At 38.4% G+C, this 23,012-nt stretch overlaps 3 protein-coding genes across 3 annotated transcripts; all 3 read left to right on the top strand.

Moving 5' to 3' along the window:
* The first annotated feature begins 352 nt into the window (after positions 1-352).
* On the top strand, positions 353-6,524 carry LOC134859840 (cyclic nucleotide-gated cation channel-like). The gene is made up of 10 exons (XM_063876572.1): positions 353-561; positions 1,897-2,007; positions 2,182-2,373; positions 2,481-2,585; positions 3,374-3,480; positions 3,608-4,095; positions 4,206-4,484; positions 4,730-4,828; positions 5,523-5,900; positions 5,989-6,524. Exons 1-10 carry the CDS (start codon positions 422-424, stop codon positions 6,163-6,165), a joined length of 2,076 nt encoding a protein of 691 aa, XP_063732642.1. The 5' UTR covers positions 353-421; the 3' UTR covers positions 6,166-6,524.
* Positions 6,525-7,105: 581 nt separating this feature from the next.
* On the top strand, positions 7,106-11,934 carry LOC134859476 (calnexin-like). Its single transcript, XM_063875983.1, has 6 exons — positions 7,106-7,276; positions 7,639-7,725; positions 8,688-8,807; positions 10,438-10,540; positions 10,638-10,711; positions 11,832-11,934. Exons 2-6 carry the CDS (start codon positions 7,654-7,656, stop codon positions 11,838-11,840), a joined length of 378 nt encoding a protein of 125 aa, XP_063732053.1. The 5' UTR covers positions 7,106-7,276; positions 7,639-7,653; the 3' UTR covers positions 11,841-11,934.
* Positions 11,935-17,148: 5,214 nt separating this feature from the next.
* Positions 17,149-22,370, top strand: fgl1 (fibrinogen-like 1). The gene is made up of 8 exons (XM_063876637.1): positions 17,149-17,239; positions 17,343-17,406; positions 19,367-19,535; positions 19,677-19,836; positions 19,927-20,015; positions 20,124-20,212; positions 20,611-20,798; positions 21,391-22,370. The coding sequence occupies exons 2-8, from the start codon at positions 17,344-17,346 to the stop codon at positions 21,587-21,589; spliced, it is 957 nt and encodes a 318-aa protein (XP_063732707.1). The 5' UTR covers positions 17,149-17,239; position 17,343; the 3' UTR covers positions 21,590-22,370.
* Positions 22,371-23,012: the final 642 nt, after the last annotated feature.

Below are 23,012 nucleotides of genomic sequence, written 5' to 3'. Positions count from 1 at the left end.
TTCTGTCCTTCATGATTAATGTCTCATGAATCTAACTAAATGGAAAGAGTAGTGTTGCAGCTGAACCACAGACGTGAACATAAACTGAGGGATTGACGAGCTAACGTTGAGATATCTGGACAATTATCAGGTTTGTTGACTGAACATCTCTCTGTTTCTCCCTCTTATTATATGTTGTCATAATTACTTTCCAGCTTGTTGCTATGCTATGTGGTTTCCATGGTGATGCCTGACATGGGATGACCTCATACTGGATGACCTTCCTTTTGTGACTGTGGGTCCATCATTGCATTAGTGTGTGCTGTGAGTTGTGTGTGTGTTTGGCAGTTAGCATTTTATTGCTTTTATCCATGTGTGTTATGAGAGTGTGTGTGTATGTGAAGTTGACATTGTAGTTTGTAGTTTGCAGTTGTTAGTCGGTATGTCTGTGTGTGGTGAGAATGAAAATGAATTTAGACTTGCTGTCTACAGTATGACAGATCCAGTGCAAGATTCACACAGGCTGTCCGTGAAAACATGGACAGAGGACGAGAGTGACCGAGCTGACAGCACACTCAGCAGGTACACACACACACACACACACACACACCCACACACACACAGACACACACACAGACACACACACACACACACACACACACACACACACACACACACACACACACACACACACACACACAAATATTTGGTATAAATACATGTCTTTAGCATTTTCTTTTTTTATGCTAAATAATTTTCTTACATATACTTTTTATTATCTTTATATTTTGGGCCTACTTTTTCTACTTATTTTCTGAGATTGTTTATGTTGACACCATCAGACACCAAATCAAATTCCTTGCATGTGTAAACTTACTTGGCAATACATTTAATTCGGATTCGGATTCTGAAACAGACCGATATTCGTATACTGCATGTAGCATTCGTTAGCTTACTTACAAAAAAAAAGAGTTTTAATGATTTTAATGTAATGCTACTATGAGAAATACATGTCATTTTGAAATGTAAATTTCTCTTTTGAGAGTAAAGCTTGATGTAGGGAGACCAAGTTGAAAAATACATTTTGTAAGTCATATCTGACTTTTTGTTTGTTTTTAATTTTATTTCTTTAACGGGGACAGTGCACATTAATCAACATTTCTGAGTTAGCCAAAAGGCTACTTTTCATCTGTAGTCCCTGCACAGATTTTGTAAGTCACCCTAAAAACAAATTTCATTTGTCGTAATCCCGTGATTATGACCTAAAAATGGAAAGAACAAAAAGCATACAAAAAAGTGTTATGCATTTTGTCAATGATAGATATTTGCTTTAACATTAAGATGACCAATTGAATGCTAAAGCAATAATTTATTTATATTAGCAATGGATTGGAAACTAAATGTTTCATTTGATAGTTGTTGCTTGTTGTGACAAAAAACCCTAATGAATACCACCAGAACGGTTCCAGTTAGCTCTGCAAAGCTTAACTCAATGTCGTGGTTTCATGGCCCTTAAAAAGAATGTTGTTTCAGTCTCACAGCTCTTACCAAACCCGCAGCTGCAGGAAGCTGCTTTCAGCTAAAAAAATCTGAGATGAAAAACTATATGCTACCTGCTTCGCAGCCAACAGCAGAAAGACAAATTAGCCGCTAGCTAATGAACATAGCTTAGCAGTTAGCCGCTAAAGAGCCCCATTTTTTTTCCTAGCAGTCGGTGGTTACCAAAGCAGCACTAAAAGCTGAGTGATGTAATTGTTTACTTGTGTGAAGAAAAAGGAGATACTTGTCGCTAAATAATGTATTTGTTGTGTGTTTGTGTGTGTGTGTGTGTGTGTGTGTGTGTGTGTGTGTGTGTGTGTGTGTGTGTGTGTGTGTGTGTGTGTGTGTGTGTGTGTGTGTGTGTGTGTATGTGTGTAGAGCACAGTCAATGTGTGATGACACTTCCTCAGAGCTTCAGAGAATGGCTGCCATTGAAAGAAGAGACATTAATTCCCAGAATTCCCTGCAAGGCCGAGGAGCTCTATCCAGGTATGACAGCTTATAGCACATAAGATAAATTTGACAAGTTCACCGGTGCAAATATTCAAAGCGATGTATTTAGATTTACTGATTTATTTAATGTGAGCGACAATGTTAATTATTCGAAAATAGTAAATGATTGGTGCCATTTACTATAAATGTAGGCTATCATTTGTTCTTCAGGATAGTGAGTATGGTGATGACTCTGAGAGAATGGGCACATAAGGGTTTGGCTGAGGAGACGGAGCGTCCGGATTCCTTCTTGGAGCGTTTCAGAGGCCCCGCCAACAATGACATACAAGCCCCGCCCAGCAGGTTCAGCCACAGCCAAAATGGCTCTGATGCAGATCATGAAATCAGACGCTCCAGACGCATGTAAGACAACAAGAAACCTTTTAAAATGCCTTGAATTAAAACATGACCTGAAACTAACATATGAATAAACCTTTGAGTTTTCTTTTTCTCTTCTCTGTCAGGAGGAGGAAGTGTAAAGTGGAGGTCTTATCACCATCTGATGATGCCTACTACCACTGGCTGATTGTGATTGGTGCTGCTGTTTTTTACAACTGGACCTTACTGGTTGTCAGGTTGGGAAATACTGTTCCAATACAATGATACCTTTCTCAATTCTGGTACTAATGTGTATCTTTCTTAGAGACCCCAACGACTATAACTGTAACTGTAATTGTAACTATTACAGTTCCAGTAGGCTACTGCAGAAAAAACATGGCCGTCATTATTTTCATATCTCTGAAAAGAGGATCAGAAACTTGAATTTTGGTTTACATTGGCTTTTTTGTTTTGCCAGTTTTTGGTGTCAGAAATCCAGTATTGTTTTTTGAATGAGGAATTGGCAAAGACAGCTATATTAGCTAGCAAACTGTGACAAGCACCTCTTCTGCACAAACTGGCTGACAGAGACACCTGTCAGTCAAGCAAACATGCTCCTAAAACATACTTTAAAGATGCAATAATTCAACAAAATGATATAAAAGTGGTTGCCAGTAAAGACAAAACTCAAAAATACAGATAGTCGACCACAGAGACTGCTGTGTCCTATCTCGCTACGTAAACCAAAGTTAATAAAACATTATGCATGCGTTTTCCCCGTGTTTCGGCTCCACCCAGAAATAAAACGTGGTCAATTAAACAGACAAACAAAACAAAACAAACACATAACTTCCTTTATCTCCAGACTCTGAAGTTTGCTGCAGCTCTGAAACGCGTTTTAGCTTCTTTCAGCTTCTTGTTCTACTTTTCTTAACTGCAACTGTGTATATCCCACAGTATTTGGTAGGGACCAAGAAGCTAGTAAGCTAGAAGAATAGTGAATATTTTACTTGTTGCTGTGATTTGCTTCGTTGTGCTTGTGTAGGGCCTGTTTTGATGAGCTCCAGATGAGGAATGTGATGGTGTGGCTGGTACTGGACTACATCTGTGATGGAGTCTATATCTTGGATATAGCTGTTCGTCTCCACACAGGTACTGCAAAAACTAGTAGCATCTAATTTCCATTAGTACATAAACATTTTTGATTAGAAATTCTGTTCTGGATTGTTGTTTTATACCCTAATGCTTTAGTTTATTTGTGTTTTTAATGTATTTAAAGGTTTCTTGGATCAGGGCTTGATGGTAAAAGATGTGCGGCGTCTAAGAGAGTCCTACATTCGAACCTTGCAGTGTAAGCTTGACATTTGCTCCATCCTCCCAACGGACCTCCTGTACCTGGCAGTTGGAATGAGCTACACACCTCTTCTTCGATTCAACCGCCTGCTGCGTCTGTCACGTCTGTTTGAATGGTTTGAACGTACAGAAACACGAACGGGCTACCCCAACGCTTTCCGCATCTGCAAGCTGGTTCTGTACATCCTGGTGATCATCCACTGGAACGCCTGTGGATACTACAGCTTCTCCAAGGTCCTCGGACTGGGATCTGACTCTTGGGTTTATCCCAATGCATCTGATCCGGAGTTTGGCACCCTGACCAGAAGTTACATTTACTGTCTGTACTGGTCCACTCTGACCCTGACCACCATTGGAGAGACTCCTCCTCCAGTTAGAGATGAGGAGTATTTGTTTCTGATTTTTGACTTTCTGGTAAGTTGATATTTCCTTAACTGATGTTATCTTACCTTGAATGATCCATAAAAAGCCTCTCCAGTTGTTCCAGTTGATCAATACAGCTAATACCAATATTTATCTTCTAGGTTGGTGTTCTGATTTTTGCCTCCATTGTGGGTAATGTTGGAGCCATGATCTCCAATATGAATGCCACAAGAGCAGCTTTTCAGAGCCGCGTTGACACGTTGAAACACTACATGCAATTCAGGCATGTAAGCAAGGTGCTAGAGCAACGCGTCATACGTTGGTTTGATTACCTCTGGACCAATCAGAAGACAATAGATGAACAGGAAGTGCTTCGCAGCCTGCCCAATAAACTGAGAGCAGAGATTGCTATTAATGTTCACCTGGACACACTGAAGAAGGTAAAGACACTTGGACAGTGTGATACAATTCCATTTTGCCTCTTTTCTGTAGTATTTCGGTTGAGAGTTTCATAAAAGGTCTCATTCTTCGAGTTTGGCTAAAACACAACGTTGGCTTAACTGTTCTAGATTTGTCTGTTGGAATTGGTCAACAGTTTCATTTTATTGTTTTGTTTTAATTTTTGCACCATCATTACGTGTGTTCTCCTCAACATTAATGTTGTATACATGTACATTAAATATAGGTGCGTATTTTCCAAGACTGTGAGGCAGGCCTTCTCGTAGAACTGGTATTAAAACTTCGACCGCAGGTTTTCAGTCCTGGAGACTACATCTGCAGAAAGGTTGGTTTTCACTTTACAGCTACTGGTAGTAAAGAGATATAATGAAATGCTATTGCTTGTATTTGTTAAACTTTGGACTGTTTAAAATATTTTCAGTGGTCACACTTTAATAGGCCATAGAGACCAAAATCTTTTTTTTGTTACATGTTAAATTGAGCAGTTGATCATTGGGCTCTTTCGAGATTGACTGGCTATTGGAGCTCTCTGTTAAAGGGTTACATTTGTAAGACAATAATACAGACAAAACCAAGACTAGGAACCAAGACTGGGCAACACAATGTCATCGGCTTCTCAATCACAAGATAGCTCTGCCCTAGAGCTTTTCATATATTTAGTGGGACCACAATTTACTTAACATTTGTATTCAATTGTATTTGTATGAAAGAAGACATGAAACTAATGTTTTAGACAATGACATAATTCTTAAACTGTTTAAATCAAGAGACAAGTAGGGTAATTTTCTCATAGATATCTATACAATCAACCTGGAAACTAAGGGAGTCACTTCTAGCACTTCTGAATTGGCTTACATTTTCATACCCAGCAACAAAAACATAAATCCACCTAAAATATTGCCCCATTCAACTGAAACAGTATCAACATCCTTTCTCCTTACAAAATTGCCATTTTGTTGAAAGGACATTATTGTTGATAAAGTCCTGATATATATCCTCAATCTGTTTTTTCTTCCAAGGGTGATGTGGGTAAGGAGATGTATATAATTAAAGATGGCCAGCTGGCAGTGGTGGGCGAGGATGGAGTCACCCAGTTTGCGGTTCTGACATCAGGAAGCTGTTTCGGGGAAATCAGCATCTTGAACATCAGCGGCAGTAAGATGGGGAACCGCCGTACGGCTAATATCCGCAGTCTGGGATACTCAGACCTATTCTGCCTTTCAAAACAAGACCTGATGGAGGCGCTTCAGGAGTTTCCCCATGCCAGGGCCCAGCTAGAGCAGAGGGGGAGGGACATCCTGCAGAAGGAAGGGCTTCTGGAGGAAGTGAATGTGTCTGCAGGGGAGGAGCTTGAGGAAAAGGTGGAGAGGCTGGAAACCAGTCTGGACCGGCTACAGGTGAGTGCTAATCATTTACTACTACTGCAGTTTTTACGCTGTAGCCACTATAATGATGTTAATGATTAACAATGACCTTGTTTTTCAGACGTGTCTGGCACGTTTGCAGAGTGAGTTCAACTCTTCCCAGCTTCGACTCAAACAGCGGATCACAAACCTCGAACACAACCTCACCACAGTGTGCACTGGCAGTGGCTTCCTGTCAGACGGAAACGAGAGTATTTATGGTGACGGTGTGCGCAGTGAAATCAACATCCGGCTCTGAAAGAGAAGCTATGGAAATAGATCAAAGAATGTCACAGAATACTTACTGCGTTTTTGGTTTAATTGCAAAAATGTATGTATGTATGTAAATGTGTGCGGTTACGTTTGTACATATTATTTTGAAGCTAGTTTAAAGTTTGTTGGTTACTTAACTTTTTTTTTAAATCCAACCTGTCCAAGTTTACGCAATTTCTTAAAGGAGTATGAGAGAATATCTGTGTACTGTTTAATTTATTATAATGCTAATAAATGTTTTGTGTAACATTCCTTTGTGTGTCAACTTTTAAACTGACAAACAAATTCAAAGGTTGCAGACACTTTGAACACAATTTAGATCAATAAAATAAAAAATTAAACTAATTACGTTTACTTTAATGGCTAACATATTTTAACCACTAGACTTCTATGGAACATAATTGAGTGAGAAAACTGTCCATTTGATTTCTCATGCCTCAACAGGTGTCTTAAATTAGGTATTTTTCCACTAGGGGGCAAACTATTGGACACAAAGTGGTACTTGGATAAATCAAAACATAAATCCAGTGGTTTATTCTGTTTATCTACCAGAATGTCTCACACTACCTAAAAGAAAACACACATAAATATATATATATAGATGTATAAGAAGTAGATTATGGTAATATTTCTTTTCATGGAATTCCCATAATCTTAAAACAGTAACATTTGAATATTTTTGTCATGCTTTGAAATGGTTTCTGCTTCTTTTAATATACATTTTTACTTCTTTAAAATGCTATCAAATACTACTCTTACACTGAACATTTATTTTGAGCATAAAAAAAATTACTTGACGCTACATCATTACCATACGTGTGTGTGTGTGTGTGTGTGTGTGTGTGTGTGTGTGTGTGTGTGTGTGTGTGTGTGTGTGTGTGTGTGTGTGTGTGTGTGTGTGTGTGTGTGTGTGTGTGTGTGTGTGTGTGTGTGTGTATCTGTGTTAATTAGCCCTTCAATCCCCTCTGATGTGGCCAGTGCTCTGCAGCCATGTCAGTAAATGACTATGGACCAAAGTCCAACATCACATAACAAGATTTCAGGAAGTGACTTTTAAGGAACGCGTGGAAACTGTGTGAAATCATTGTGTAGAACAGGTAGAAACAAACTCTTTTACCTTCACTTCTTTCACTTTATTGTTTATATCATCTTTGTGCTACTGCATGTCCCACTCTGATCCCCCCTTGTTTGTTTTGCTATCCCTGGCATCTAGTTTTCATTTCCCTTTTCAGAAGTGTGTGTGTTGATCATCTTTTCCCTCAGTATTTGTCATTTATCTTTATTGTCCCAGTCTGATCTTTGTATTCAGAAAATAGATCAAGAGAGATAGAACACACTGGAAATCTGTTTTTTTTCCTATCATCAAGATCCTGTGTTTATTTTGTGTGCTACCGCAATATATTGAACGTTGATGTGTGTATGTGTATATATCTTTGTGTATGAATGTGTGTGCATGCAGGTGTGTGTTTCAGACATGGGGATCAGCTTTGTGTTGCTGTGTATGATGCTGCTAGCCTGCGTGACACCTGTGTCTGCAGTGGCACAGGTACGTTTAATTGTATACATTTTTGTATGTATGTATGTATAAGTTTGTCACGTTTTTGACGGTTTAAAAACTATTTTTCTACTATTTTTTTCATTTTTTAGGGACATTTTTATCCAGACATAACTTTTGTGTCACCTGTTCTTAAGTCAAAAACACAAGAGACAAAAAAAAAAAAAATGAGATCTAACTTCAAAAATGGATCCCCCGAATATAGATATTTTTTTCTTTGCTTCTTTGGGCTTCTGTACAATTTTTGTAAGCTTGTTTGTTCCAATTACTTTGGTGCAGTGCCCATTGACTATCTTTTGGACACTCTTAAAATAAACAAGTGTTCCCTTACATTTGAAAAGAAAAGTAACATTCTTAAATTGCTCCATTATTCATTGAAAATTTGTCTGAAATAAATTAAGAAAAAAACGATGCACACATACATTTATTTTTCCACAAACTTACTTAAAAGTTGTTTAATGTTGCCTGTCTCCAGATAGTACACTGCCAGCATCATGAGTCGTGTAGAACACTATGCTGCCCCAAGCACAGAGACCTGTTTCTGGTTTAAATCAGGAACAGGTCTGAAGCACTAGGGACGTCACTGTAGAAATTAGAAAAGAAGCTTATTTTTTGGGAAACTATCAAAACAAAAAACATTTGAGAGCAAGAATCGTCTGGATGGTGTTCATGGTGAAAATACATTAAAAAAATAGAAATCTGAAGTTTCATGCTGAGAGAGGATATAGAGGCTATGCTATGTGGTTGGATATACTGTAGCTCTTTCAATGGAACTGTATTGCTATGCAACAGTTCGGGTCCATGGCTACTTCCTGTCAGCTGATGTAACTCTGAACTGTAACAGGAAATACATTGGGACACATTTAGAAGGTTTATGTTTACAACTTTGAAAGGGTCTATTACTGTACACTGCTGATATTATTACACACCGTATCTTTATATGTGCACTCCAGCCAGGTATCATAGAGAGCCTCCTACTGGCCACCCTCCAGCGTCCCTGGCTCTGGGGGGTGTATGTCTTCACTGTTGGACTGCCAGCCATTCTCTTCGTCAGCTTCATGTGGCCTGACAAGGTAAAGTAGGCGTTTTTATTCACATATGTGCCTGGATTTGTGTTCCTATTTGTCCAATAATGTCAGATTATGACTCTGCAGATACCCCTTCAGTCTCCATTATGGACGTATAAGGCAACCTTCAGGGGCGGTAGTAATTATAACAGTGTGATCTGCAGGCTGACTCTTTTTAAAGTATTGGTTCCTTTGAGTTGATAAATGTTAAAGAATCGAACCTTTTGGATTTTGCTGACGTCAGTTTCCCAGTGACACTCCATTACAGTACATGCACATTTAAAAGCTAGGGCTGACTGTTTCATAAAACTTCCCTTCAATGTCAACATAAATGAAGATAGACCCCTCGAAGGTTCGACAGCATACCTGGTGCATACCGGACAGTAAAAAAGATTTTATCCGGAAATAAGTTCGTTAATTTTTGTCAGGCCGCGTAAGGTAGGAGATCCTAGTCCAGGGGTGTCCAAACTACGGCCAAATGCGGCCCACAGGCCATTTTGAATCGGCTCTCAGCAAATTCTAAAAGTATAATGGAATATGGCCCACAAATTAAACTTTTGCTTGTCTTATATTGTACTTCTCAAATATATATGTTAAAATATATTAATGAGCCCAATTTCAAATAAATTCAGTCATTTAGAATTTAAAACATTTTCTAACAAATCTTAGTTGATGGAAAAAAGCCCTATAACTTATTTCTATAACAAGCTTGAAATGTAACCTTCATATTTACTCTTATTATCAGCAATCTGAGGCTTCTGTTTTAAGGAATGAGCTGCCAACAAAATTAATGAAACCCAAAAGACAGATGGGATGTAGGCTGTGTTTCCTTAAACCATTTGAAAGTATTGCGCATTATTCAACTACATTTGATTGTTTTGCTAACTTATAACTTAACTTATGAGGCAATATTCACCTCTATAAGTGACCCAGCTCTCTGTATATTTTTCTGTATGTGGCCCTCTGTGAAAAAAGTTTGGACACCCCTGTCCTAATCCTAGTGGTTTCCTGTTTTATTTTGAAATGTATTTTTTCCTTTTGTGTTGATTTACTTCCTTTCTCTGTGTTTTCCCTCCAATACTTTTCACCTGCTTCCCCTTGTGTTTTCCATGCCTTCCCCGGCTGTGTCTTGTCTTGGTGATTATTGTGTGTATTTAGGCCAAGTATTCTCTGTCAGCCAGTTTCTTCGGTGATTAATGCTGTCTTTTTGTTTATACTTTGATACCCGCCACTCTTTGATCCTGCCTCTTTTTAATCCTGCCTCTTTATTCTGCATTTGGGTCTTGATTCCCTTCCCCTTTGACACTAAATTAAGATAGGCAAGTAAACTTAAGCTACATACTTAACCCACATTTTTTATTTAAACAATTTAATATAATTAGCCAACACAAATTGAAGCCAAACATTTATCTTTTGTGAACCTAACCATGTTTTGGTTACCTAAACTTAACCAAGTGGTAAAGTAACATACCCAATTTGAATCACGCACGTTACAAAGCATCAACCACATATTGAAGAATCATAATGAATATCCTGCAAAATAACTATATAATGTGTTTGAGTCTGATTTGGTCCTCTAGAGAAACAGTGCAGCTGCGTTATAAAAAAGCTACATCATGTTTTTGTTTGCATGTAGAGATTTGGACCACCAAATCAAGAGTATTACTATAAGAAGTCTGATGACGCTCAACCAGATGATTCTGAGTACTCAAACCAGACAGAAGCAGTGGATATCAAAGGTAATGTCATATTATTGGATTATTACAAGTACCACAGAGGTAGTTATACTCCAGGCAGAGGCAGTTTTAGTAGTAATGTCTTCTGTTCTCTGTGTAGGAACGTCTGACAGAGCTAGAGGGAGGAGGAGAGACACTCATGGTATCCCGAGGAAGGGCGACTTAGACCTAAAGGTGAGATTCAACAGACAAAAAGAAGGTGATAATGAAAGAAAAATAAATGTTAATCTTATTTCTGAAGGTGCTAAAGCTTATTTGAAAGTATAAATGCATTACATTGTCTTCCTAAATAAATGTTACATTACATTTTTGAAGCATAAGCTAAAAGAAAAAAAAGTTAGGCTATAAATGAACTACACTACCGTCACATGACTTCAACATGAACATCAATGAGTATGAGTTTCCGCATGATTGGTACGGTGACCTTTTAATGTCCCTGACAACCTCTGTTACTGAACTACTAAACATCAACCCTGGACTGTGATAATTAGCATGGTTCGTAAAAAACGCAGGATTTTCAAGCAGGAGATTGGTTTTCGTATTGCGCAACATACTAAACTTACGTAGCGTACATAGATTGTTACATATGGAACTTAAAGAGGACATATCACGCTAATCTTCAGGTTCATATTAATAGTAAGTTTGTGTAATCTATTCTCATACTGCCTGTGCTGCAGCACCTCTTTTCACCCTATGTCTCAAACCAGAGCCCAGTCGGCTCTGATTGGTTAGCTAGACGGCTCTGTTGAGATTGTTCAACCGCTAACAGATGTGCCGGAAATGTCCCTCCCCATAGCCTATCACATACAATGCGTAGGAGTGCTTGCCAATAGAGTAGTGCAGTGATGATGTATTTTTGTAGGCCGAACTGGGCGTTGCTTCACAGAGGGAGCTCATTCATGATCCTCACACGTTTTGTTCAGCATAATCTCTACATATTAACACTCTTTGTGATTTTGGAAGCGTATATGCTAACACCACAAGTAAAAAGCTAAAGCTAGGCTATAAACAAACTGCTTCACGTTTGCATGGCTGTGCTTCACTTCCGCTAAGCTAAAGGCATACTCATGTCAGTGTGATGACATTTCGTATTCTCATTTAATCACTTTTCTTTAACCAACCAAGTTATGATATCACCAGAACATAAACAAGTTGTGATTACCAAATGCTTAACAGATTCCACATTTTATTCCACAAAATATGTCAGTGAATACCTCAATTGTAATTTTTTTTAAAAAGCCTTCACGTGTCCTATTGAATTTTGTATTTGTGTATGTTTGTGTGCGTTGTGTAGGATCATTGATCAGTGCGGTCTGAGGAAAGCACCACAGCTACATAAGAGGATGCCCGGCAATCACATCTTTGTCAAGTCAAGTATTAAAAGTTGGATAAAACTACTAAGTGTGAAAAAAATTAATTCAATTACATATGATGTAAATATGAAATGTATAATGTATTATTTTAATTATAATTACTCATTGTTTTTGGAAAATATTGCCATTGAGTGTATTATTCTTAATGAGCACACTGCTGGAAAATGTGAAATAAGGTAGCCTGCTTAAGAGTGTAATTCCAGAATAAGAAATAAATGATTTTTTGAATAATACACTATCGTCTCATTATGTCAGGTCAGATGTTTGACTGTGCCATCACCTGCATTTAATTCCTTTATTTATTCACACGTTTAAAAACTAGAAGTAAAATCACAAAACATTATAGAGATATGTGAAATTGGACACTTTGATAACCTAAACAAAGCTTGAGAATAGAGGCCCAGACACTGAACATAAAGTATTAACATTTTATATAAACTCTATAATTGTAGGCTCATGTATTATACATAAATATTACAAGTGAATAAAGACTTCCAATGCCCTAAATACTAATTCCAACCCTAACCACTAAATAATTCCAAAACATTTATTTAAATTTGTTTTAAATAGGTAAGATGTGATAAACATGGACACATTAAAAGGAAAATAATGATTTAAATGAAATGCAACACAGAGTAAAGCCACCTGGTGGCTGTTAAAGGAGATGGATATATTTGATCATTATACTTTTACGTTAATAAAAACTCTTTGACATAAACTGTTTTTTGTTTTTGTCGTCTTGTGTGATTTTGTTTTTATAAACATGCTGTATTTTGATGCTTTAAAAAAAAAGTGTTCTGGCTACTCATTAACATGCAAAGAACATGTCTCAAAATGTGTAGCATTACGGCAAACAGGCGTGTTTATTTTGATGATTTAATATGATATGTGATGTAAAAGTATTCGCTCTCTGCCATATCTCCTCTTGTGTTTTCTTCTGTCTTGCATTCACACACAAAATAATTCTTTTGTTCACATCAGCTTCCATTACAATTATGTTCTGGCTTGCTTTTAATATACATCAATGGTCTTCATATTAAGATGCTGGGCTCTCGTTGGCCTGCCCTTGACTCTGCGTACATCTAAAATATACAATATGTGAGCTGTATGGTAAGAACGCCCACAACAAACTTTTGAATGAAAGTCAGAAGTGTGTTGGACAGGTGCATTAAGATAAAAAATTGGATAAAAGATCAGTACACCTACTGTATCAGAAAATACCTACACTTACAGTCTAAAACGTTAAATGGGGAAAACTGCATAAATGTATTGTGTGTCTAAATGTGTGTTGATAAATGGTAATAGTAACCAAAAGATGCAAGCAAAATAGCCATAAATATTTCTAAATAGTAGTTTTTGCAGTCTTTGAGGGGCCGAGGTGTCTTTAAGTGTGTTCACAGCTGTTGTAATGTAACATGCTGACTCCAAGGAACTGGAGGTCCTCCAGGCTGTCCATCCATCCATCCATCCATCCATCCATCCATCCATCCATCCATCTTCTCCTGCTTTTCCGTCAGGGTAGCGGAGGTAACAGCTCCAGCAGAGAGCCCCAAACTTTCCTTTCCCTGGCCACATCAACCAGCTCTGACTGGGGGATTCCAAGGCGCTCCCCGGCCAGCGAAGAGATATAATCCCTCCACCTGGTCCTAGGTCTACCCCTCGGTCTCTTCCCAGCTGGACGTGCCTGGAACACCTCCCTAGGGAGGCGCCCAGGTGGCATCCTCACTAGGTGCCCGAACCATTTCAACTGGCTCCTTTCAACGTGAAGGAGCAGCGGTTCTACTCCGAGTCCCTCCCGGATGACTGAACTTATCCCTAAGGGAGATGCCAGCCACCCTGCGGAGAAATCCCCTTTCGGCCGCTTGTATCCGCGATCTCGTTCTTTCGGTCATGACCCATCCTTCATGACCATAGGTGAGGGTATGAACGAAGATGGCCCGGTAGACAGAGAGCTTTGCCTTCTGGCTCAGCTCTCTTTTCGTCACAACGGTGCGGTAAAGCAACTGCAATACCGCTCCCGCTGCTCCGATTCTCCGGCCCATCTCACGCTCAATTGTTCCCTCACTCGAGAACAAGACCCCGAGATACTTGAACTCCTTCACTTGGGGTAAGGCTTCATTCCCTACCTGGAGTGGACAGTCCATCGGTTTCCTGCTGAGAACCATGGCCTCAGATTTGGAGGTGCTGATCCTCATCCCAGCCGCTTCACACTCGGCCCCGAACCGATCCAGTGAGTGCTGAAGGTCACAGACCTGATGAAGCCATTAGAACCACATCATCTGCAAAAGGCAGTGGTGCAATCCTTAGCCCACCGAACTGCAGACCCCCTCCCCCACCACTACACCTCGAAATCCTGTCCATGAATATCACAAACAGGATTAGTGACAAAGCGCAGCCCTGGCGGAGGCCAACCCTCAACGGAAATCGGTCCGACGTGCTACCGAGGACCCGGACACAGCTCTCGCTTTGACAGTACAGAGATTGGATGGCCCTGAGTAGAGACGCCCTCACCCCATACTCCCGCAGCACCTCCCACAGTATCTCCCTGGGAACCCCGTCATACGCCTTCTCCAAATCTACAAAGCACATGTAGACCGGATGAGTGTACTCCCAGGCCCCCTCCAGGATCCTTGCGAGAGTGAAAAGCTGGTCCGTCGTTCAAGACCAGACGAAAACCACATTGTTCCTCTTCGATCTGGGGTTCGACAATCGGCCGGACCCTCCTTTCCAGCACCTTAGAGTAAACTTTCCCGGGGAGGCTGAGTAATGTGTTGGCTCTGTAATTGGCTCAACTGGTTTTATTAATTTAAAAAACTTAAAGCACAATCCTAAGACATAATATAGATATGTGAAATGTGTTATCATACTGGTTTTGCTGCTGTGATTTCGCTTACAGTTGTGATATATCTTATGTGTATTTGATATATTTGACAATAACACTGTGTGAACCCTTAATTTATTTGGGAGTTTTGTTTGTGTAAAGAATGCAGTTCTCAAAAGGCTGCAAGCAGACACACCATATACAGCTCAACACTCCCATGTGAGCATTGAGTTGCCACCATGAAGGGACAAAACCCAGCTGGTATAGGTTGAAAAGTGAAACGTATTCAGACATCCACAACCGATATGCCATCGTTGTCAATATGAGTTTAAAAAACAATAAACAATGTTCATAAAATAACAACTTTTAACAGAATCAGAGTGAATGATCTTAATGATCTGCATTTGACTTCCTACTTTATGGTGACACATGATTAAGTAATCATTCCACAATTTAGCATAGATATGAAAGTGTGAAGAGAGTGCTCCTTAGCAATGTTCATCAGTGCATGAAGTTGGGGGGAAAAAGGACCAGTCTTCCCTTATTTACACATTAGCATGTGTATCAGTAAACCATTATTACATTGAATAACAAGCAAAGTCCTTCTCAGTCTGCTCCAGGTATAATTATACTGCCCTTAATTTGAAATAACAAAAAAAATATCTATAAATTGAGATGAAGGCCTTAAATCAAAGAGTGAGGTGTGTACAAAAGAGTATCGTACTGAAGTACAAATACAAGTTAGCACACTTAAAATACATTTTTACCCAAGCAAAGAAAAATTACTTCTAATGAATGTACAAAGAGAAAAGTTAAAACAAATATCGAATACAATTTTAATGCACACCAAGGGATGTGATGATGTGTTGATCTGGAAGTTGAATTATGTGCATGTATTTTATTTTGATCTGTTAATTTTGAGAATCCTACAACTGATAATAAATGATCCAAATATGCATTTCTGAGTAGATTAACTAGAATCAACCAGTGTGCGCTAAGCATAAGGCTACATGTGTAAAAATGAACTTCCATAAAACAACATTAAGGTCGCAAACACAGGTGTATAAACACTATGAGCCCCATTGCAGCGTTAGCCAAACTTTATGCCACAAACAATCTATGCAATAACCACACATAATGGTATTAGGCTAGCAAAAAAAGTGTTGCAGCTTTTTTTATTGACGTAGTGTTCACACGATGATACCTTTTAAGAAAAGTGTTTGATGTCACTCTCATCAAACCGGCAATAGCTGAGGATGTAGTTTATGTCGTTTAAGTGCACTAATGTAAGCACCTGAGCAACACAGTAGTGCGCGTACGGCATTGAGTACCTGCTGGGATTGTATAGTGCTCCCTGGATGAAAACGTTTTTTCCGTTAAATGCTGAAAGGATTTATTAAACATGATTTGAGAGGGCTGAGTATTGTACCAACAGCCTGTGAGAAGTGCCAGTAAACAGTAAAATGTGGAAGTGCGGTACTGCATACCATTGATGTTCATGCATAAATAATTTGTATGGTCAAAGAAAATCCTTTTCATAAATACTAATACTTTCAAAACTGAATTTAATGTGTGCCTTAATGTAAATAGGATTCCTCACAATGGAAACATGGGTGCATGCTTTTACGTACCCTGCTATACATCTGGGTGTAAAAGGCCACACTGGCTATGGCACCCCGGGTGTGATTATCATAGTTAGCTACTGCATCTTCCTAATATTTTTTTGTTACTTGAACATTGCTGAAATATACTTATTTTCTGATTCTTGCTGCACCTTTGATTACTACTCTGGGGAATGTGATGTAACTATGATGCCAGGTCTTACTTAGCTTAGCATAGTACAAAGACTGGAACCAGTCAGACCATATCTGGCTATAAAAACCTTGTATTCTTTACTTTGACAATAACACATAACTCCTCATTTGACAACAGTGACAATTATTCACTCAACTTCCTTTGTGATCCCTTGAGATGAAATGTATCCTTCTGCTCTGCCTCTTCCTGCATTGCACAGAGCTGACCTTCACTGGCATTTAGCTGCTTTCAACATTTATTTGAAATGACACAATGCTACTCATCAACAAAATGACTACTCCAGTCTTTCGATGACACTCAGAGTTGGATAAGTGGTCATGAAAGAGCAGGGAAATCAAAGAGCTGGCAGCAGGAGAACAGATGACAGTAATGACAAAGAGAGGACGGATGGCCGATCACAGACAAAGGGAGAGAGATTTGCAGATGTTGAGCAACAGCTGAGAATGTTTCCTTTGATCAAATGCGTGTAGAGGAATATGTTGTTTCACATTCTGTTAATATAACAATGCCAAACCTCCTCTCCTTTTTTATTCTATTACATAAGAGAAAAAATAAATTTCCCCTGAAAACTGTTTCAATTTTTTGCATCTGTTTTAGACTCTCCCTGCATATTTTGTATAGTTTATGACTGTAGAGAATCAGGTATTTGGTTCGTTTTTCTTTCCCCTTGGACACACAAATAGTTTCGACCAGGTGTGTGAGCATTTCAAAAACTAATATGCTCTGGATTCAACTGAGATAGAAGTGCCTTACCAAATTGACGTTGGATTTTTTTGTTTTGTGCTCTCAAAACAAGGATGGCCGGCTTGTTGCTTCTCATGGAGCTCATAGTCATTGCAGCTTGCTCTCAAAGTCTATCTGTAAGTACTTTGCACGTAATGTTAGTTTTTCTATGCTTATATGTACCTGGTGTTTTTTTTAACATTCTGTACAGGATGGTCTAATCAGTACTTTGACTACATTTCAGTAGAGATGTTTGGGAGATCAATTATTTGTTCTATTTGTGTGTAGTCTTTAGAAAGTTAAAGGACTTATTCCAGTAAAAATGATTAACAGAATGGTGTTACTTTTCACACTACAATGTACAGTTCAATTTCTATTTAAAAACACGTGCTGTTTTTTCCCATTAGGTACAGTTAACCTTATCCTGATAATGGTAGATATGGTTTTTCAGGGTGTTGTTGTTATGCTCAATCTGTGAAAAACGTGTCTGGTTGTAGGAAAAGCTTAACAGCTCACATGAAGCTAGAAACAGCAGTCTGTTAACTTAGCTTAGCTTAGAGATTGGAAAGAGCTGGAAAAAGCTAGCCCATCTTTGTCTACATTTCTATTTACATGTAAATATTTAAATACTCACCTTGTTATTTTCCAATAGGGATAGTTAACCATATCCTTACAAAGCTAGGTATGATTTCTTTGTGTTAGTTAGGGTGTTGTTGTTATTCTAAAACTGTGAAAAACTTGCTTGCATGGTTGTAGGAGTAGCTTAATAATTTTGGAAATGTATTTGTTTGCTTTCTGGGCTTAGAGGACAAAATTAATACAGCTCACATGAAGCTGGAACCAGAATTTGGTTAGCTTAGCTTAGCTTAGCATAAAGACCCGAAACAGCGGGAGACTAGCCTTGTGTCAAATTTAACTCACGTAATTTTGTCAATCAGGTCTGCAGGTTTGTTTTCATACATGAAGTTCACAACAATACATCTTCACAAGCTTTCTTCTTTCCTGGAAAATACAGTGTTTGGTTTAGAATAGGGTGTACAGGAGGCAACACATCCTTTGTTCATAAGCAGTCCCTTGTTGTAGGCTACTATAATTTGTCTAAAGACTATGACTTCTGGCATTGCATACCACAGTTACGGAATCTGGCCTCCTCTCCGGTTAGATATTTTCATTGGCGTCTTCATATTTATGACCCTTCTTTTTCACCCTGAGATGTTTGTTGTCTTCTGGTTCTTCTCGGTGCCTGTCATGGTAGAACCGTCATCAAAATGCACAGTCGGACCAACATTTTCTCCATTTAATGGGCTCTGTGTGATGTCCGGTCCAAACGATTCAGTCATTTGTGTGTAAACCAACATCCTTGTTGTAGTGCAGAAGTGAAAAGGTCTTAAATCTGCCAGCAGTTCTTCACCTCACAAATAAACAAGCTATTTTGTCATCACTGTCAGAAAGTCACTAGTACCAGCAAAGACATATTCCAACACATAATGTTAACGCTTAATTGATTGACATTATTGACAGGTTAGCTGTTTGGGTAACTAAGCTAACTAATTGCTGCTATAGCTTTTTTTTACTGGCAAGATTTAAGTGTGACGTCAATCATTTCAAGAAATAATAACATTTCCCAAAATGTAAAAACATTATTTAAGTTTATGTTCTTGGGCTTGGGTAAGAGTAGTGCTATGGTTCACTAGGGTAAGTGTTATTGTTATTCACATGAAATACTTGCGGCTGTGAGGGTAATACATATATGTACCGTTTTATTATACTCTGTGCCACAGAGTATAATAAAACGAGCCACAGACTCTGTGGCTATCAATCAGCCACAGAGTCTGTGGCTGATTGATAGCTTTTAATAGTGATTTGACTTGCTGTAGATCCACATTTTGAAACCTTTTCCATTTCTAGCAAGTGAAGGGATCCAACTTTCAACCAAAAAAAACAACAACAGTATTTTACAGATCAAATAAGGGTTACTTGATTTAAACAAGGAGTAAAAGGAATAACGTTTCACTCTTTCACTTATGAGTATTTTATCTAACAGTTAGGCAATGAATATTGAAGCACAAATTAAGCAATACAAATGTGTGTGTGTAGGCGTCAGACAGTTGCCGTGAGGAGGTGTCTCGTCTGCAGGAACAAGAGAAGCTTCTGAAGGACCAACTTCAGAAACAGGAAACCCTCCTACACAGACTGCAGCTGCCGAACCAGCCTGGCAAAGAGGACAAAGCCAGACCGGACCCAAGCCTGGACACCGAGTACACAGGTCAGGGCCACAGCCTCAGGACTGGAAAACAACATCCTGTAGATTAAGTTATCTGGTTTCAGGTCTCACATTGCAGAAACAGGAATAACTTGATGTAACAAAAACTGAGTGCATATTTCTGTCTTTCTGTCTGTGCGTCAGACTGCTCCCAGCTCTTTAATTCTGGCTGCAAATCCAGTGGTTTCTACTCCATCAAACCTAATGGCAGCCCTTTCCCTGTCAGAGTATACTGTGATATGAATGATGGAGGAGGTTGGACTGTCATTCAGCGACGGATCAATGGAAGAGAGAGTTTTAACAGGTGTGTCTGAAACCTGTTAGTTTATATTAATGAAATCATAGGAAAGTCTATCAATCTATGTATTTATAAATCGATATATCTATCAATCAGATCGTGGGCAGAGTATAAGGTTGGTTTTGGAGACAAGGATGCAGAGTTTTGGCTCGGAAATGACAACCTGCATTACATAACTGCACAAGGTAAATTAAACTTATTGAAGCATTGAGATGAAGGCAAAAACAATGAATACAGTTATTGGTTCTTTGTAGATGTGATATGTTATTTTTTTAATCATTTGTCTGTTACAGGAAATTATTCTCTGAGGATTAACCTGGGAGACTTTGATGGTAACCAGCGCTATGCTGAGTACAAGAACTTCCATGTGGCCAATGAAAAGGTGTTGATTGAACACTAAACACAGAGAGAAGGAAATACATTAAAAACATTATATTTTCTGGGCAGAAAATCTGCAAATATTTGTTACTGCTCAGGAAAGTTTACAACTCAGGTATAGTTTCTACTAGATGCATCTAATCAAGTCTAATATCGCTAAATAAAACAGTTTTCCCCTTTTCTCCCTTATGTACAGGCTTAAAGGAATTTCACTAAGTCTTCAGTCATTTGAATGTTATCAGCCCATAAATGGCCATAATAGGTTTTCAGTCCCATTAAAATGCTTTAGATGGGGCAAACTGCACCTACCCCCATGTTGTGAAACTGTTGCCGTTTTAAAATGTCAATCTTTTTTTTGCAAGCGAGTGGTCCCGCTATCTTCATATCTGTCTCTTTCTGCAGGATCACTACCGACTTGCCTTTGGGTCCTTTGTAGGTACAGCTGGAGATGCTTTGTCTGGAAGTTATCAGGTAGGTGTGTCAGAGTGGGCCAGTCACCAGGGCATCAAATTCAGCACCTACGACCAGGACAATGATAACTACAAAGGAAACTGCGCACAAGAAGACCAAGGAGGCTGGTGGTTCAACAAGTATGGGATTAATGATATTTGATACGAAGCAAGCTGTTTCAAATATTTTTATTAAGAAGCATACATACAGTATATACAGTACAGCCATAGTACAGATTACTGTGGGGTGGATTTCTGCCGTTATCAACCATGGAAACACATGAAAACATAGGCTGTTGAATCTAAATTGCTACTAAACCAGACAAGTAATCACTGAAAGATAGAGGTTGGGCTAATTGGGGCTTTCAAGTACACAGATACAACAGATAGCTGGAATGAAGTTAGCCTACAAACATTTTCCAACTTATCATGTCGTCCAACTTGCTGTTACTTTTCTCCAAACAATTTCATTTTTGCTGTACAAAATGTACTACAAAATGTACTTTACTTTATTGCTCCATTTCTGATTCAACAACCTACGGATGTCAGAAAGATCTCAACGGACATAGGCATACTGAGTGCGCGACACCAATAATTACAAATTTACTTTGTGTGTGTCAAAGTGTGAAAATGCAATTTTGGTACGCAATTGGTACGTAATGACACTGATAAGTTAAACACAGTCATTCAGAACAAAAAAAGTCATCTTTCCTCTGTATTTATCATTCTCCAGGTGTCACTCTGCCCATCTTAATGGCATTTACTACCCAAAAGGGCATTACAGTGCATTGACAGACAACGGTGTAATTTGGTACACTTGGAGAGGATGGTGGTACTCCCTGAAGACAATTGCCATGAAACTGCGACCCGGGGACTTCAAAATGGATCCCATTGAAGACCCCAATGCTGTACAACGCATACCAACTTCCTAGATCAGACAAGTGGAGATGTAAAATCTTCCAGGCTTGATTATTTTTGGAGCCAAGCAAACCTCTCAAATCTTTTCAAACTTGTTCGCACTGACACCTTTAACACATATGCTTCCTAGTTTGTCTGGATGGAGTAGTAGCTGTAACTAAAAGAGCAAATGTAGCCAAGATGAAAACAGATTTAATTACACAATTACTGAAATGGTTTAAATGAAACTGTGTGCTAACAATATTATACAATCAACAAGACAATAGTAGCTCATATACTTATAAGATTACATGTGAAACCATGTGCCTGTTTAGAGACATGAATGTTGTAAGGGGAAATAACTTGCACACACAACTGTCTGTTCTGTGGGATAAAAGGGAAATTGACGTCAGTGTGTGTACCAGACACAAGCAGAATGATTGGGCTGAAGGCAAGTGAAAGCAGCCATTATCATGTCATTGAAAAAGGCTGTAACAAGAAATTAAGAGTTCTTTTTATACTGCAATATATGATACCGGTAGCATCTGGGCTCAGTACTGGGAATTGTCCCAAACACATGACACATGAATTGTTCACACAAAGAGTTCAATAAAAGAATGCTATTATATCAATGAAAGCAAAGAACAGTGGTAAATGTAGTTATTTCTCATGATGTTACAAGTAAAACTGTCTTTTATAATTTCAGTAAACTTTGTGCTTGATATCACAACGTTTATTGTGAACATACATCCAGCCATATCTCTACCATTTGCATTTCTTACCATATTTCACATAATAAAACCAAGAAACACAACATTTTTACCAATGAATTATTTCAAATGCTTGCATGAGCACCTTTGAAGAACTGATATAAGGTTAATATATCAAGGTCAAGACTAACTATTACTCACCAATAATCCTAATGTTTTGTGCACTTATATATTACACACCATGTGTTACCATTTAAGACAGCAGAATGGAGACTGGATAAGATGCTCAAATCATTTACGTTTTAGAGGGTACAAAATCTTCTTAATTAAAAAAAAAGCTTCATTATACCATACACAATTTGTTCGGATGATTTATGTCACAATGACCATGTCTCATGCCTGTCTAAAGAAAAGGGTAAAGAATATTTCAATGGACTTTGATATCTTTCAATTTCAGTATAGAAAGCAAAGTCATGCATGTCAATTGTTTAAACAATAACAAAGTTTAATCCATTCATTAATTTGATTATAAAACAATAGAAATATTATTGCAGTAATATTCTCTGGGCAGTTAAAAAGTATTTCTTTTATATGTTATATAGTTTAGCTAGGCTTTAATTTGTGTGTCGATTAGTTAATACTGGAATAGGACTATGACCAAACCAAGTAAAGTTGTATAAATGTCCAGAGAACTACTGCTCAATATGTTTGAAACAATTTGAGGTGAAAATGTTTTAATTATTATTTT

This window comes from Eleginops maclovinus, chromosome 23, assembly GCF_036324505.1.
Source record: "Eleginops maclovinus isolate JMC-PN-2008 ecotype Puerto Natales chromosome 23, JC_Emac_rtc_rv5, whole genome shotgun sequence".
Lineage (NCBI taxonomy): Eukaryota > Metazoa > Chordata > Actinopteri > Perciformes > Eleginopidae > Eleginops > Eleginops maclovinus.
The sequence above is the reverse complement of the archived record's forward strand: the minus strand, read 5'-3'. Positions and strand labels throughout refer to the sequence as shown.